We start from the raw sequence: 10458 nt of genomic DNA on the forward strand, positions 1-10458 counted from the left end.
CATGGCACAAGTATACATATGTAACAAACCTGCACGTTATGCACATGTACCCTAGAACTTAAAGTATAATAATAATAAAAAATTTTTAAAAAAAAGATGTGACTCTTTCATAATTCAATAGATGAAACTTTCCCCAAATATGCCAAATACACTTTGCTAATCAAAATATAAAACATAAATTTCACAATTCTAAGGATAAAAATTTGTAATTAATTCATTTTCAAATTATTTTAATTATAGTCAATTATTAAACTATACATAAAGTAAATATTTAAGATGTATTTATTTTGATTATTTGTCCTATGTAAAGTTGCCCTTGGGAATAATATTGCTCAGTCAAATCGTCTCCTCTCCCTTGTGCCTTAAAGCAGAGTTCTTCCTTGCCCTCATCCAAACAAAAACCAGCCTGGCTGGTTCTAAATCCCCTCCTTCATTCATGTACAGAGTAATTTAGTTCCTAATTCCTTGAAACGTGCCCTCTAGTTAGCAACTCTACACCTGGAGAATGGTGTCAGATTATAAGTAGCAATCATTATTTATTTCTGTGACTAGTGCTAGTAAATCACTGAGTGTCTACTATGTGTGGTGCATTAGGATAAGCATTACATTACCTCATTTGCTGAATAAGTTAGGTTAGCATACACTCTTGGTGTCCAATCGCCTCTGTGTGCTATATGGACTCATATATGGACATTATATATATGAGTCATATATATGGAGATTTTATATGAGTCCACATATGAGTCCATATAGCGCAAAGAGGTAATTGGACACCAAGAGTATATGCCAACCTTTTACTCGAAGCTCCCCTCCACCTCCAGACCACAGGCATAAGGTCTTCATATCTGTAACCGATTTTGCCACAGACACGAAATGAGAAATAAATGTACACTGTACCAATAAAAACACTTAAGGTTGAATATTAGACATTTTTATTTTTGAAAGTTTCCCCATAAATTTCTGCTCCTTTAGGCTTGTTTCTTTACATGTTAATGGGCCCTATTTTTCATTTCTCTCTTGAAGGCAAGCAAGCAACTAAGAAAGCAAAAAGTAGTACCGTAATTAGAGCAGAAACACATTCCTCTCTAATATTTTACTTAGGAAATCCAGTCCTTCTAATAAAATTATCTTTCCAAAGCTTTCCCAGGGACCCAGGTTTTTATGTCTGTGAGATCTACATATATGTGATAACAAATTCGAAAGGGACAAAAGTGTGAAGAGTCTCCCACCCTTATCTCCCCATTCCCTTCTACAGAGGCAACCACCATTACAAGTGTCTCATGCATCTTTCCAGAAGGCACAAAATAAATACATTATCAAATCCTTTAATATTACTTTCATATTTTGCAAAAAATGATAGCTTAATAGTGTTAAGTATCTTGCTATTTTCACTTAACATTTTATCTTAGCGAGTGCTCTTTATCAGTATATATATATATATGACTGTCTCATAGTGTTTAAGAATATCTGTCGTATAGATGGACCATAATTTACATGAAGTGTCTTACAAAAGGACTTGAATTTTTCCCATTATTTTTGTATAACTGTGCTACAACAAATATCCTTGAGCATGTTATTCTGCACAAGTATATTTAAAGGATAAATTCCTAGATGAGTTATGCCATTTGCATGTACTAAGATAGGTATTGATGAATATATTTAACAAATATTTATTGAGCAGTGCCTGTATGAGGCACTGTTATAGATGCTTGGATACATCAATGAACAAGGATCAAAGATCAATGAACATCAATAAACAAAGATCCCTGTACTCACAGAGCTTACATTCCAATGTGGAAGGACAGACAATCAACACCACGAACAATAAGTAAATCATACAGTGGCTTTCTATAGGGAAAGTCTAAGCTGAGTAAGGGGAAAGGGTGAGTATGTGTTTGAGGCATATACAATTTAAAATGGCGTGGTCAGAGTTGGCCTTATTGAGAGAGTGACATTTGAGCAAAGGCTTGAAAGAGGTAAGAGATATCCATGAGGATATCTAAGGAAGTGCTTTCTAGCCACATGGAATAGTCAAATATCACATCTTATTTCACTTAACCTTATCTATGTTAGACTTTCAGTTTTTATTATTATTTTTTCTCCTTATTTACTATATGGCCTGTGTTTTCTTAGTTTAGTTTTGAATCTTCTGATATTCTGGAAGGTTTATCTTTTTTTCTACTTGGTACATTTATTACCACAATTTTATTGAACGCTTAATTACGGATTTCTTTATAAAGTAGCCACTGACTGGCAACGATGAGTAATGATAGGAAAAACCACTATCCAATTTTGTCGACTATATTGTTTTTCTTACAATGTTATTATATACTTATGTATCTATTACTTAACTTGGCAGATCTTTTCATCCCAGCCATAAAAGAAGAAATCCCCTTTCTAGTCCCAATTGTCGATAGCTATATTATGCCTATGTTAAGCATTAGCATAATATTTATATTTGTTTTCTGTTTAACCATAGTATATATGTTTGTTTTAGTCTTAGTCCTATAGTTACATTGATTTAATACTTAACCATTGGCACTTTTGCACTAGAGATTCCATTCATTTATTGGTGGCCTAAAATTTATGCTTTTCCTAGAAAGGCTCAGGAGGACTCTATTTCTCAAGTTCCTGCCTGTGCAAAAATATGTGAAAAATAGGATACATTTTCAGTGCTGGAAGAAGGGAAAGGATTAGTTACACATATTGAGTAAGCAAATACCATCTCCAAGGTTTGTGACTATCTTTGAGAATGATCAAGTCACATTTTAATAACTATATTTCTCAATGAACACCTGGCTAATCAATGATATGAATCCTGATTTTGGCTTGCCATTTAGCCCTTTACACAGCTTGCAAATGCTTTGGAGGCTAAAGTAAAAAAAGAAACACAAACGAAAAGTCTTAATATTAAAAGGCAGAACATTTACTAACTTCATTATGTAAATTAGTATCAAATAACCAACATTAACATAATAGTTAAATTGTGTTCCCCTACCTTAGAATACTACATGATTATTAATGATTATGCTTTTAGAATGTATTAATACAGGAAAACACTAATGGTATGATGATAATTTTTTTAAGCGGGATTCAAAATTATATAATTGTTAGCAGTTAAAGTAAGGTCTGGGATGGGAGTATTTGTTGGTATTATAATTAATTCTGTCCTGCTATAGCCTTCCCTCCTGCATTTATTACTTTTATAAACAAGAGAAAACTACCTCTTCTTCAATTATAAAACAAGTATCACAGACGTTAATATTTGTAAAGTGCTCTGAACAGTGTATGGCAAATAGAAATAGTACAATAGAAAGTTGTTTGTTGAATAAAAAATAATGAATTAATTCATCTATATATGTATTTTGGCGATTACAGAACATAATTAAAGGTAACTTAAAATAAGTCAATGCTCCTCTAGACTCCTTTGGGTCTACATTTTATACATTTTGTAAAATATATAAAACCATAAAACCAGAACTTCTACAGCCTCTAATCAAGGAATGCTCTTCCATCTCTAATAACGCTCATCCTTTCATCTCCTGCTTCTCTGCTCTGTACACTTCTCACATATGCTCCTCTATACTCCCCTCCATACTCTATACTCTCCTCTGTACTCCTCTGTACTCTCCCCTTCTTTTCTTTCTCTCTTGCAGACCCTACTCCAGCTTCTCCCAGACCAGGTCCCAAATGGAATCTGGTCTCCACCCTCCCTGTGCAACCCATTCTATTAACCCCTCCCTTCTGGCCACTCAGGCGTTTCACTGTCCCCTAAAGGATCCACATTCATCACTCCCTCAACAACCCCACCTCTGCTGGTCCCCTCATTTCCTCCCTCCGCTTCCTCTTCTCTTTTTTGTCACATCACTACTGCTCTCAACCATTCCATACTCCTCCTTTTCACCTCTTTCTAAAGGTGGGACCCAGGGCCTCATTAAGATTTTCATAAAATCTATGCAGCTTTACATTCCTAGGCCCTTTCCACTATGACATTCATATATACATATATAAATAATATTTACATCTGCATTGGTATAAGACATATACAATCCAGGCTGGCTTCACTATTACACATACATCATTATATTCATTTCTCTTCTGATTTTAAAATAAATTTTAAAAATTGGGGTGCTGTAAAATGTAAATCCGGCTTTAGGCATGGTGCATACTATGCCCAATGGATAAGTCTGGCTTACTGAGACCTCCCAACGAAATCCTCCACCTGGCACTTGAATACTTTCAGAAGGAACACAATATTTAAAATCTGTAGTAATTTTATTTTGGAATGAACAACCATGTGGAAATAAAGCTTAAAAATAACGTAAGGAAATCCATTTCCATTAAAGATGAGAACATTCCAGAAACAAAAATGCATACGTTAACTTCACTTTACAGCAGTACATGGTGCAGTCTGTGGCAGGCCTTAGGAAAAATGGTTTTAACCCATGCCTCACTGAACAGCAATAAAGAAACTATGTTCTGAGTAGATCACTATATAAGATAAAATATAAAAGCCTACAAACAAGGTAACTAACATTAAATGTGAATTTGCTATAAATGTTTATTCTTATACTAGCAGTTTCACTAATCAAGTGTATTTTAAATAATATAATCTGCTGCATTTCTATAACAAAGAGATGAAGGCACAGCTAGTGCAAGCATAATAAAATCCATTTACCTCAATGAGAAGGCTAGGAAAAGGATGCTATCTCGCTTCACTTTACAATCCCAAACATAGATCTCAGTTACAAGTTCTGGTAATTTTTCATAGCTGCAGCCTAATAGCAACCTAAAAAAAGCAATGGATTCACAATAGTAAAGTCTTCACATACTTTGAGAATTCACTGCCTAATAAAATTGTTGACAAAGTTTATACCACTGGAGTGCTAGGTGAAATGCATTGTTAAATATATTTGGACATAATTTTAAATTGAAGACTACCAAGAAGAGTCACGTGAAGACTGCAAGTAAGGAATGATTAAGTTTTGGTTATTGTAAAAGCCGGTTGTTAACCTGGGGGCCCACATACTCCAACCATTCTGCTTCAACAATCGTTGACTTCTGCCTGGGAGTTTCGGTTTTTGCCTTTAGCACCGTAAACTGCAGTCACCCAATTCTCCTGAGTCATTCTGTCATAAACCGGGTTATTACATTCCCCGATCATAGCCTCTTGCTCTGCCTCAAGGGCTTCTCCTGTAAAGTATAACACAGCTCTTGAGATGACAAAAGTGTGCAAGGTGTGAGCTGATGAGGTCATCCTCATTAGCATCTAGGCCCCACTGGAGAGCATTGAAGAAGGACTCTTGGGGAAATTCCCGGGTTGCGGTACACATCAGCTCCCCAAAGCTGTGTCTTTCAGGACCGTTTGCACAGTGACGTTCTTTCCCTTCTTCCATTCTATCATGGTGCCAAAGCAATACTCTACCGCAGATCCCCTGAAGGGGTGGGGGTCACAGTAATCGAGCTTAGACTTGAGGGTGTATGTTTCGATCAGCACCTCATTTGTGAAGTAGTCGTTGGGTTCGGAGTGAAATCCCAGTGTAAAAGTGAGTGGCTCCTTGGATTTTGGAAACTTGACTTTCACGTCTCGCAAGAGCTTCAGAATGGGATCGTCATACTTTTGTCGTTGTTGTTTCGTTTTTTCGGAGTATTGCTCTGTAGCCCAGTCTGGAGTGTAGTGGCGCAATTTCAGTTCACTGTAACCTCCACCTCCTGGGTTCAAGCGATTCTCTTGTTTCAGCCTCCTGAGCAGCTGGGACTACAGGGGCGTGCCACCACGCCCGGCTAATTTCTTTTTTCTTTTTTTTTTTGTATTTTTAGTAAAGACTGAGTTTCACCGTGTTAGCCAGGAAAGTCTCGACCTCCTGACCTTGTGATCCGCACGCCTCGGCTTTCCAAAATGCTGGGATTTCAGGCGTGAGCCACGGCGCCCGGCCTAGTCATATTTCTTAATCAGCGGGGCCACCTCCTGGACATTCTTTAAAGCCGTGAGCCAGAAATCGGGGATCCCTGTAGGATTCTCTTTTTCTCCGTCCATATTATGTCCCTCGATTCCTTTATACTCCCCAAACACCTCCCCGACATCCTCGAAATCCTCCTCACAATCCTCCACCAAGTTCTCATACTCTGGATTCTCCTCTGGACCATGTATCTGAGCATTAGAATCACCGGCCACCTCATTATATTCATAGTCCGCGACCTTGAACTTCATCTCTCACACTCCTCTTTCGTGGGCTCATACAGTGCATTGGTGATCTGCCGTCTCTTTTCCAATAAGGGTTCATAGATGGCAGCAAACTTTCTCTCGATGGAATGAAATTCCCTCAGGTACTTGGCCTCTAGGACGGCACATTTGGTCTGAAGCTTTTTGAGAGTGTACACTCGGTACTTAACCACCAGAGGCTGCCTCTCAATAAAATCTACGTCTGGGGAGTACTCCATCAAAGACTGAGGAGAGGCTGTGGCTGCCACAGCACCGAGTAATGGGCCCTTTTCACCGGCTGTGCTGTGTTCTCTGAACCCTTCCATTATTAGCTTTTTGGCAGGGAAGCACTCACCGAACTGTAGGCGATGGCTTGGCCCAGGCCGCCGGCACCTGGGGAGGCTAAGACGGATGCTGAATGAAGCAGCTGCAGCTGCTATGGAAGCTGGCCTGGGGTGGCGCAAGCCGCGGAGGACAAGAGTAGCAGGATAAAGGTCTTTCCCACTAGCTGCCGTGGCAAAAGGAGGGGGTTCCACAATCCGATTGTGCAGAAAATGACTCTCTAAACCCTTTTTTTGCTTAACAGCTCGCCCTATTTGCTGAGTAGCCGTGATTGACAAACCGTCGTCCAATGAATGATTAGATCCGTCACATTACTAGTGCCACTCACCTTCCTGGCGGTAGCAGCTCCCACAGTTTCTATACGGGAGGGGCTTACTGAAAATCATCTGGTCAGGGAGAAGCGGTCAGAAACTGCTTTAAACCTGAGAAAACTTAAATGTAGAAGAGCAAAGAAATGAGGCGAGAGGTGTTTTTAGAGACCAGAAACGTGACTCAAAGCCTTATATTTAAATACACGAACAAAAGAGAAAAGGGGAAAAACATCAAAATATTAGCCGTGAATATCTTTAGATGGCGTGACTCCCCATTAACTTTTTATTTTCTAATTTTGGCTTTTCAAAATCTCTATGAAGGTTGTGCACTCGCTTTAGATTGGATCAACCCTGATAATATTTACCGGTGTGCAGGGGGATGAGATGGAATGGGGATGGGGGAAAGGAAGGCCTATGGTAACCAGTGCCCACAGTCATATGTATGACAAGTTCACACATGACATCTGGGTTATCAATGACCCAGAGCACTGCTGCTGAATTGCCAATTACCCTTTCTCAATGCTGGCTCTTTTGGAGGCAAAATGGAAAGGATGCTTACATGTCAAGCGATATTACTGAAAAGCAAACCATTTGTTTTGAAATTCTGAATAAATTGGAAATATTTGATGACCCAGCACTAGAGAATAGATGAAAGACATAATATGATGTATTCAGAGCAGGGAATACCATGTGACATTAAAAATCCCTATACTAGGGAAAACAGGTTTTTTGGGGTGATATTTCAATATAGATCACCTATAATTTAAAGATTTCAATTTTTAAAAGGGGTTTGTTATTGTATTACATCTATAAAGGGTTTTTAAAAATAACAGTTTAGTGTAACAATCACATAAATACTCACAGTTAGGGTTTTAGTGTATTTGTTTCCAGGTTTTTAGATGTGTGTGTGTGTGTGTGTGTTTTATAAAATTATAAATTTATTATTGGTTGAGTGTTTCTCACTCTACCTCAGAGCCACCCTTTTAGATGACAGGTTTCTAGGGACTGTTGATTAGTTGTTTTCTTATGTTAGATGTGGTGCCTGTGCCACTTTCTGCAGATCCAGATTTCCACTTAATAAAACCCCTAGATGATAATGACAAAGAAGAGGGGAAGAGAAGAAACGGGAGTAGAAAGAGGACAGGGTGAAATTCTTCCTATTAGGCTGAAAGGCTCGTGTTAGGGAGTCACAACTGATAGGTCCTGGAGCCTGTCTTGTGTAGAGAATGGACAGAAGAGCTTAAATAGAATATAAAGAATAGATGTTGTTTTCCTCAGTAAATATCCTGTCAATGTTTAGCCACTCCTATTGTGTGTGTGTGTGTGTGTTTGATTAAAACACATCTCATTTAAAATACACTGAAAGCAGAAAACTCAAATAATATGTGAAGTTTCAGTAAAGATTCAGGTACATGCCTCAGTCCCATAGTTCCATAGTCATAGGTCCTAAATTGCTTTGTTTTCTTTTTTTTATTCTGTAATTGCAAACCGTTTTTCTTTTTCTGATAATAAATATAATACAAACTTACTTTCAAAAATTTGGAAAATGAGGGATTCAAAGTGAATAACAGAAACCATCAGCAGTCTCACCATCCTGAGAGAATTAGTGTGATCATATTGGTACATTTTCTTCTTCTTTATGTGTGTACAACAAATGCACAACTTAAAAAATTAAGATCGTTGTATTGATTCTTCCATACCTGCCCTCTTAGGTTCCTATCATGAGCAACTTCCTATGCCAATAAATGGTCTTCAAAATTATTATGTAAAATATCATTTATTGATAGTTAAGATATTTAAATAGTTTAATAAATAATAAATGAATAAAAAAGGATAGGTTCATTTAGATGAATTCAAATTTGTAAATTTCTTTTTATAGTCGTACAAGCAGTCTTCAAACCAAAAGTGATTACACTAAATGAAATGTTGCCAAGGAGAAGTAAGCAATATACACTAGGACCCCAATTTGTTTTTCTTAAATCTCTCTTTTGATCTAGTTGTACACCTGCCGACCTACCATCCTACACTCACACACACACAAACACACACACACACACACCCTAATTTGCATAGACAAAGTTTAAAAGGTGACAAAGACACTATCCTTGACTGAACTTTAGACAGGCTCTTCTAAGCCCTCTTTTCAACTAAGCCTCTTCCATGGGCCTTGTCCTCAAGTCTGCCTAGTCTAGTTTCACCAAGAATCCTGCTCAGCTAGTTTAGACAGGATCTTCCGAATCTTGATATATGATCACCCTCCAAATCTGATCAAATTCCTCATCCCTCACTATCCCCTGAGTGATATAGGATCATCTTGGCCTGCCTTCAGCATGAATCCTATTAGGTCTGTTTAGCAAGAATCCTCCCTACCCTTTATGTCTCTTCTTAGTAGTTTTCCACCCACCAAGCAATGCCCACCATCCCACCTTCCTACCCCTCTAACTCTTCCCCTCCCAACCCCACCCTCACCTGCTGCTTTGCTGTAAATCCCCACTTGTTCTTACTGTTCGTGGAGTTGAAGCCCATCTCTCTCCCCATTGTGATAGTCTGGATACCACCTATCACAATAGTCCTTAATAAAGTCTTCCTGACTGCTTTACTGGTATCAGAACATTTTTCAACAATGTTTCTTTAACAATTTCTTTAACAATGTTTAAATACCATAAAGCCATATAGCCAGTTGTTATATCTGGAGTTGTGGAATTTGGGATAATTTCAATGCTTTTTTCTTCTGTACATTTGCCAGTATTTCCTATCTATTTTTATAAGTCATATTCATGAGTTGGATAATTAGAAACCATAAAAGAATAAATGAATGAGAGGAGAAGAGAGAAGCCCCAGTCTTTCCAATAGTAAATAACTCACCTCCCTTCAGAAGGAGCCCAGTCCACAAGAGAGATACAGAAAGGAGTTGGGTCACAGGAAAAAAGATTCAATACTTTCAGTGTCCTCTGTCCACCAGCAGGTCCCATTTAGATTACATTTTTTTCTTTGAATACATGGTTTGCACACCCCAGGCATTTCAAAACACTCAGCTGCTGTCATCCAATTTCTAGGTTCTCTAGAGAAACAGAACTAATAGAATATACAGTCATACACCACATAATGATGTTTTGGTCAATGACAGTGGTCCCATAAGATTAGAATACCATATTTTACTGTACCTTTTCTAATTTTAGATATGTTTAGAGACATAAATACTTACCATTGTGCTGCAATTGCCTACAGTATTCAGTACAGTCATATGCTGTACAGCTTTATAGCCTAAGAGCAATAGGCTATGAACTACCTGTGTAGTGGGCTCTACCATCTAGCTTTGTGTAAAGCATGCTCTATGAGAGTGAAAGGAGAAAAAATATACATTTGTTTTGTCTTTTATGATTGTATAGTTTCTTTACTGTTGCTCTTTTTTTTTTTTTTAAGTGCACTTTGAGATAGATACAAAACCAGGGTGGGGTGTGGTGGCTCATGCCTGTAATCGCAGCACTTTGGGAGGCCGAGGCAGGTGGATCACCTGAGGTCAGGAATTTCTGATCAGCCTGGCCAACACGGTGAAACCCCATCTCTACTAAAAATATAAAAATTAGCCGGGCATGGTGGTGT

The 10458-nt window shown here is 38.1% G+C and overlaps 1 protein-coding gene across 1 annotated transcript; it reads right to left on the reverse strand.

The window, feature by feature from the left end:
• Positions 1–4698: 4698 nt before the first annotated feature.
• LOC105531542 (putative nucleosome assembly protein 1-like 6) lies at positions 4699–6722 on the reverse strand. Its single transcript, XM_011969478.1, has one exon. The coding sequence runs from the start codon at positions 6526–6528 to the stop codon at positions 6208–6210; it is 321 nt and encodes a 106-aa protein (XP_011824868.1). The 5' UTR covers positions 6529–6722; the 3' UTR covers positions 4699–6207.
• Between the last annotated feature and the right edge of the window lie 3736 nt (positions 6723–10458).

This window comes from Mandrillus leucophaeus, unplaced genomic scaffold, assembly GCF_000951045.1.
Source record: "Mandrillus leucophaeus isolate KB7577 unplaced genomic scaffold, Mleu.le_1.0 Scaffold8926, whole genome shotgun sequence".
Taxonomy (NCBI): Eukaryota; Metazoa; Chordata; class Mammalia; order Primates; family Cercopithecidae; genus Mandrillus; species Mandrillus leucophaeus.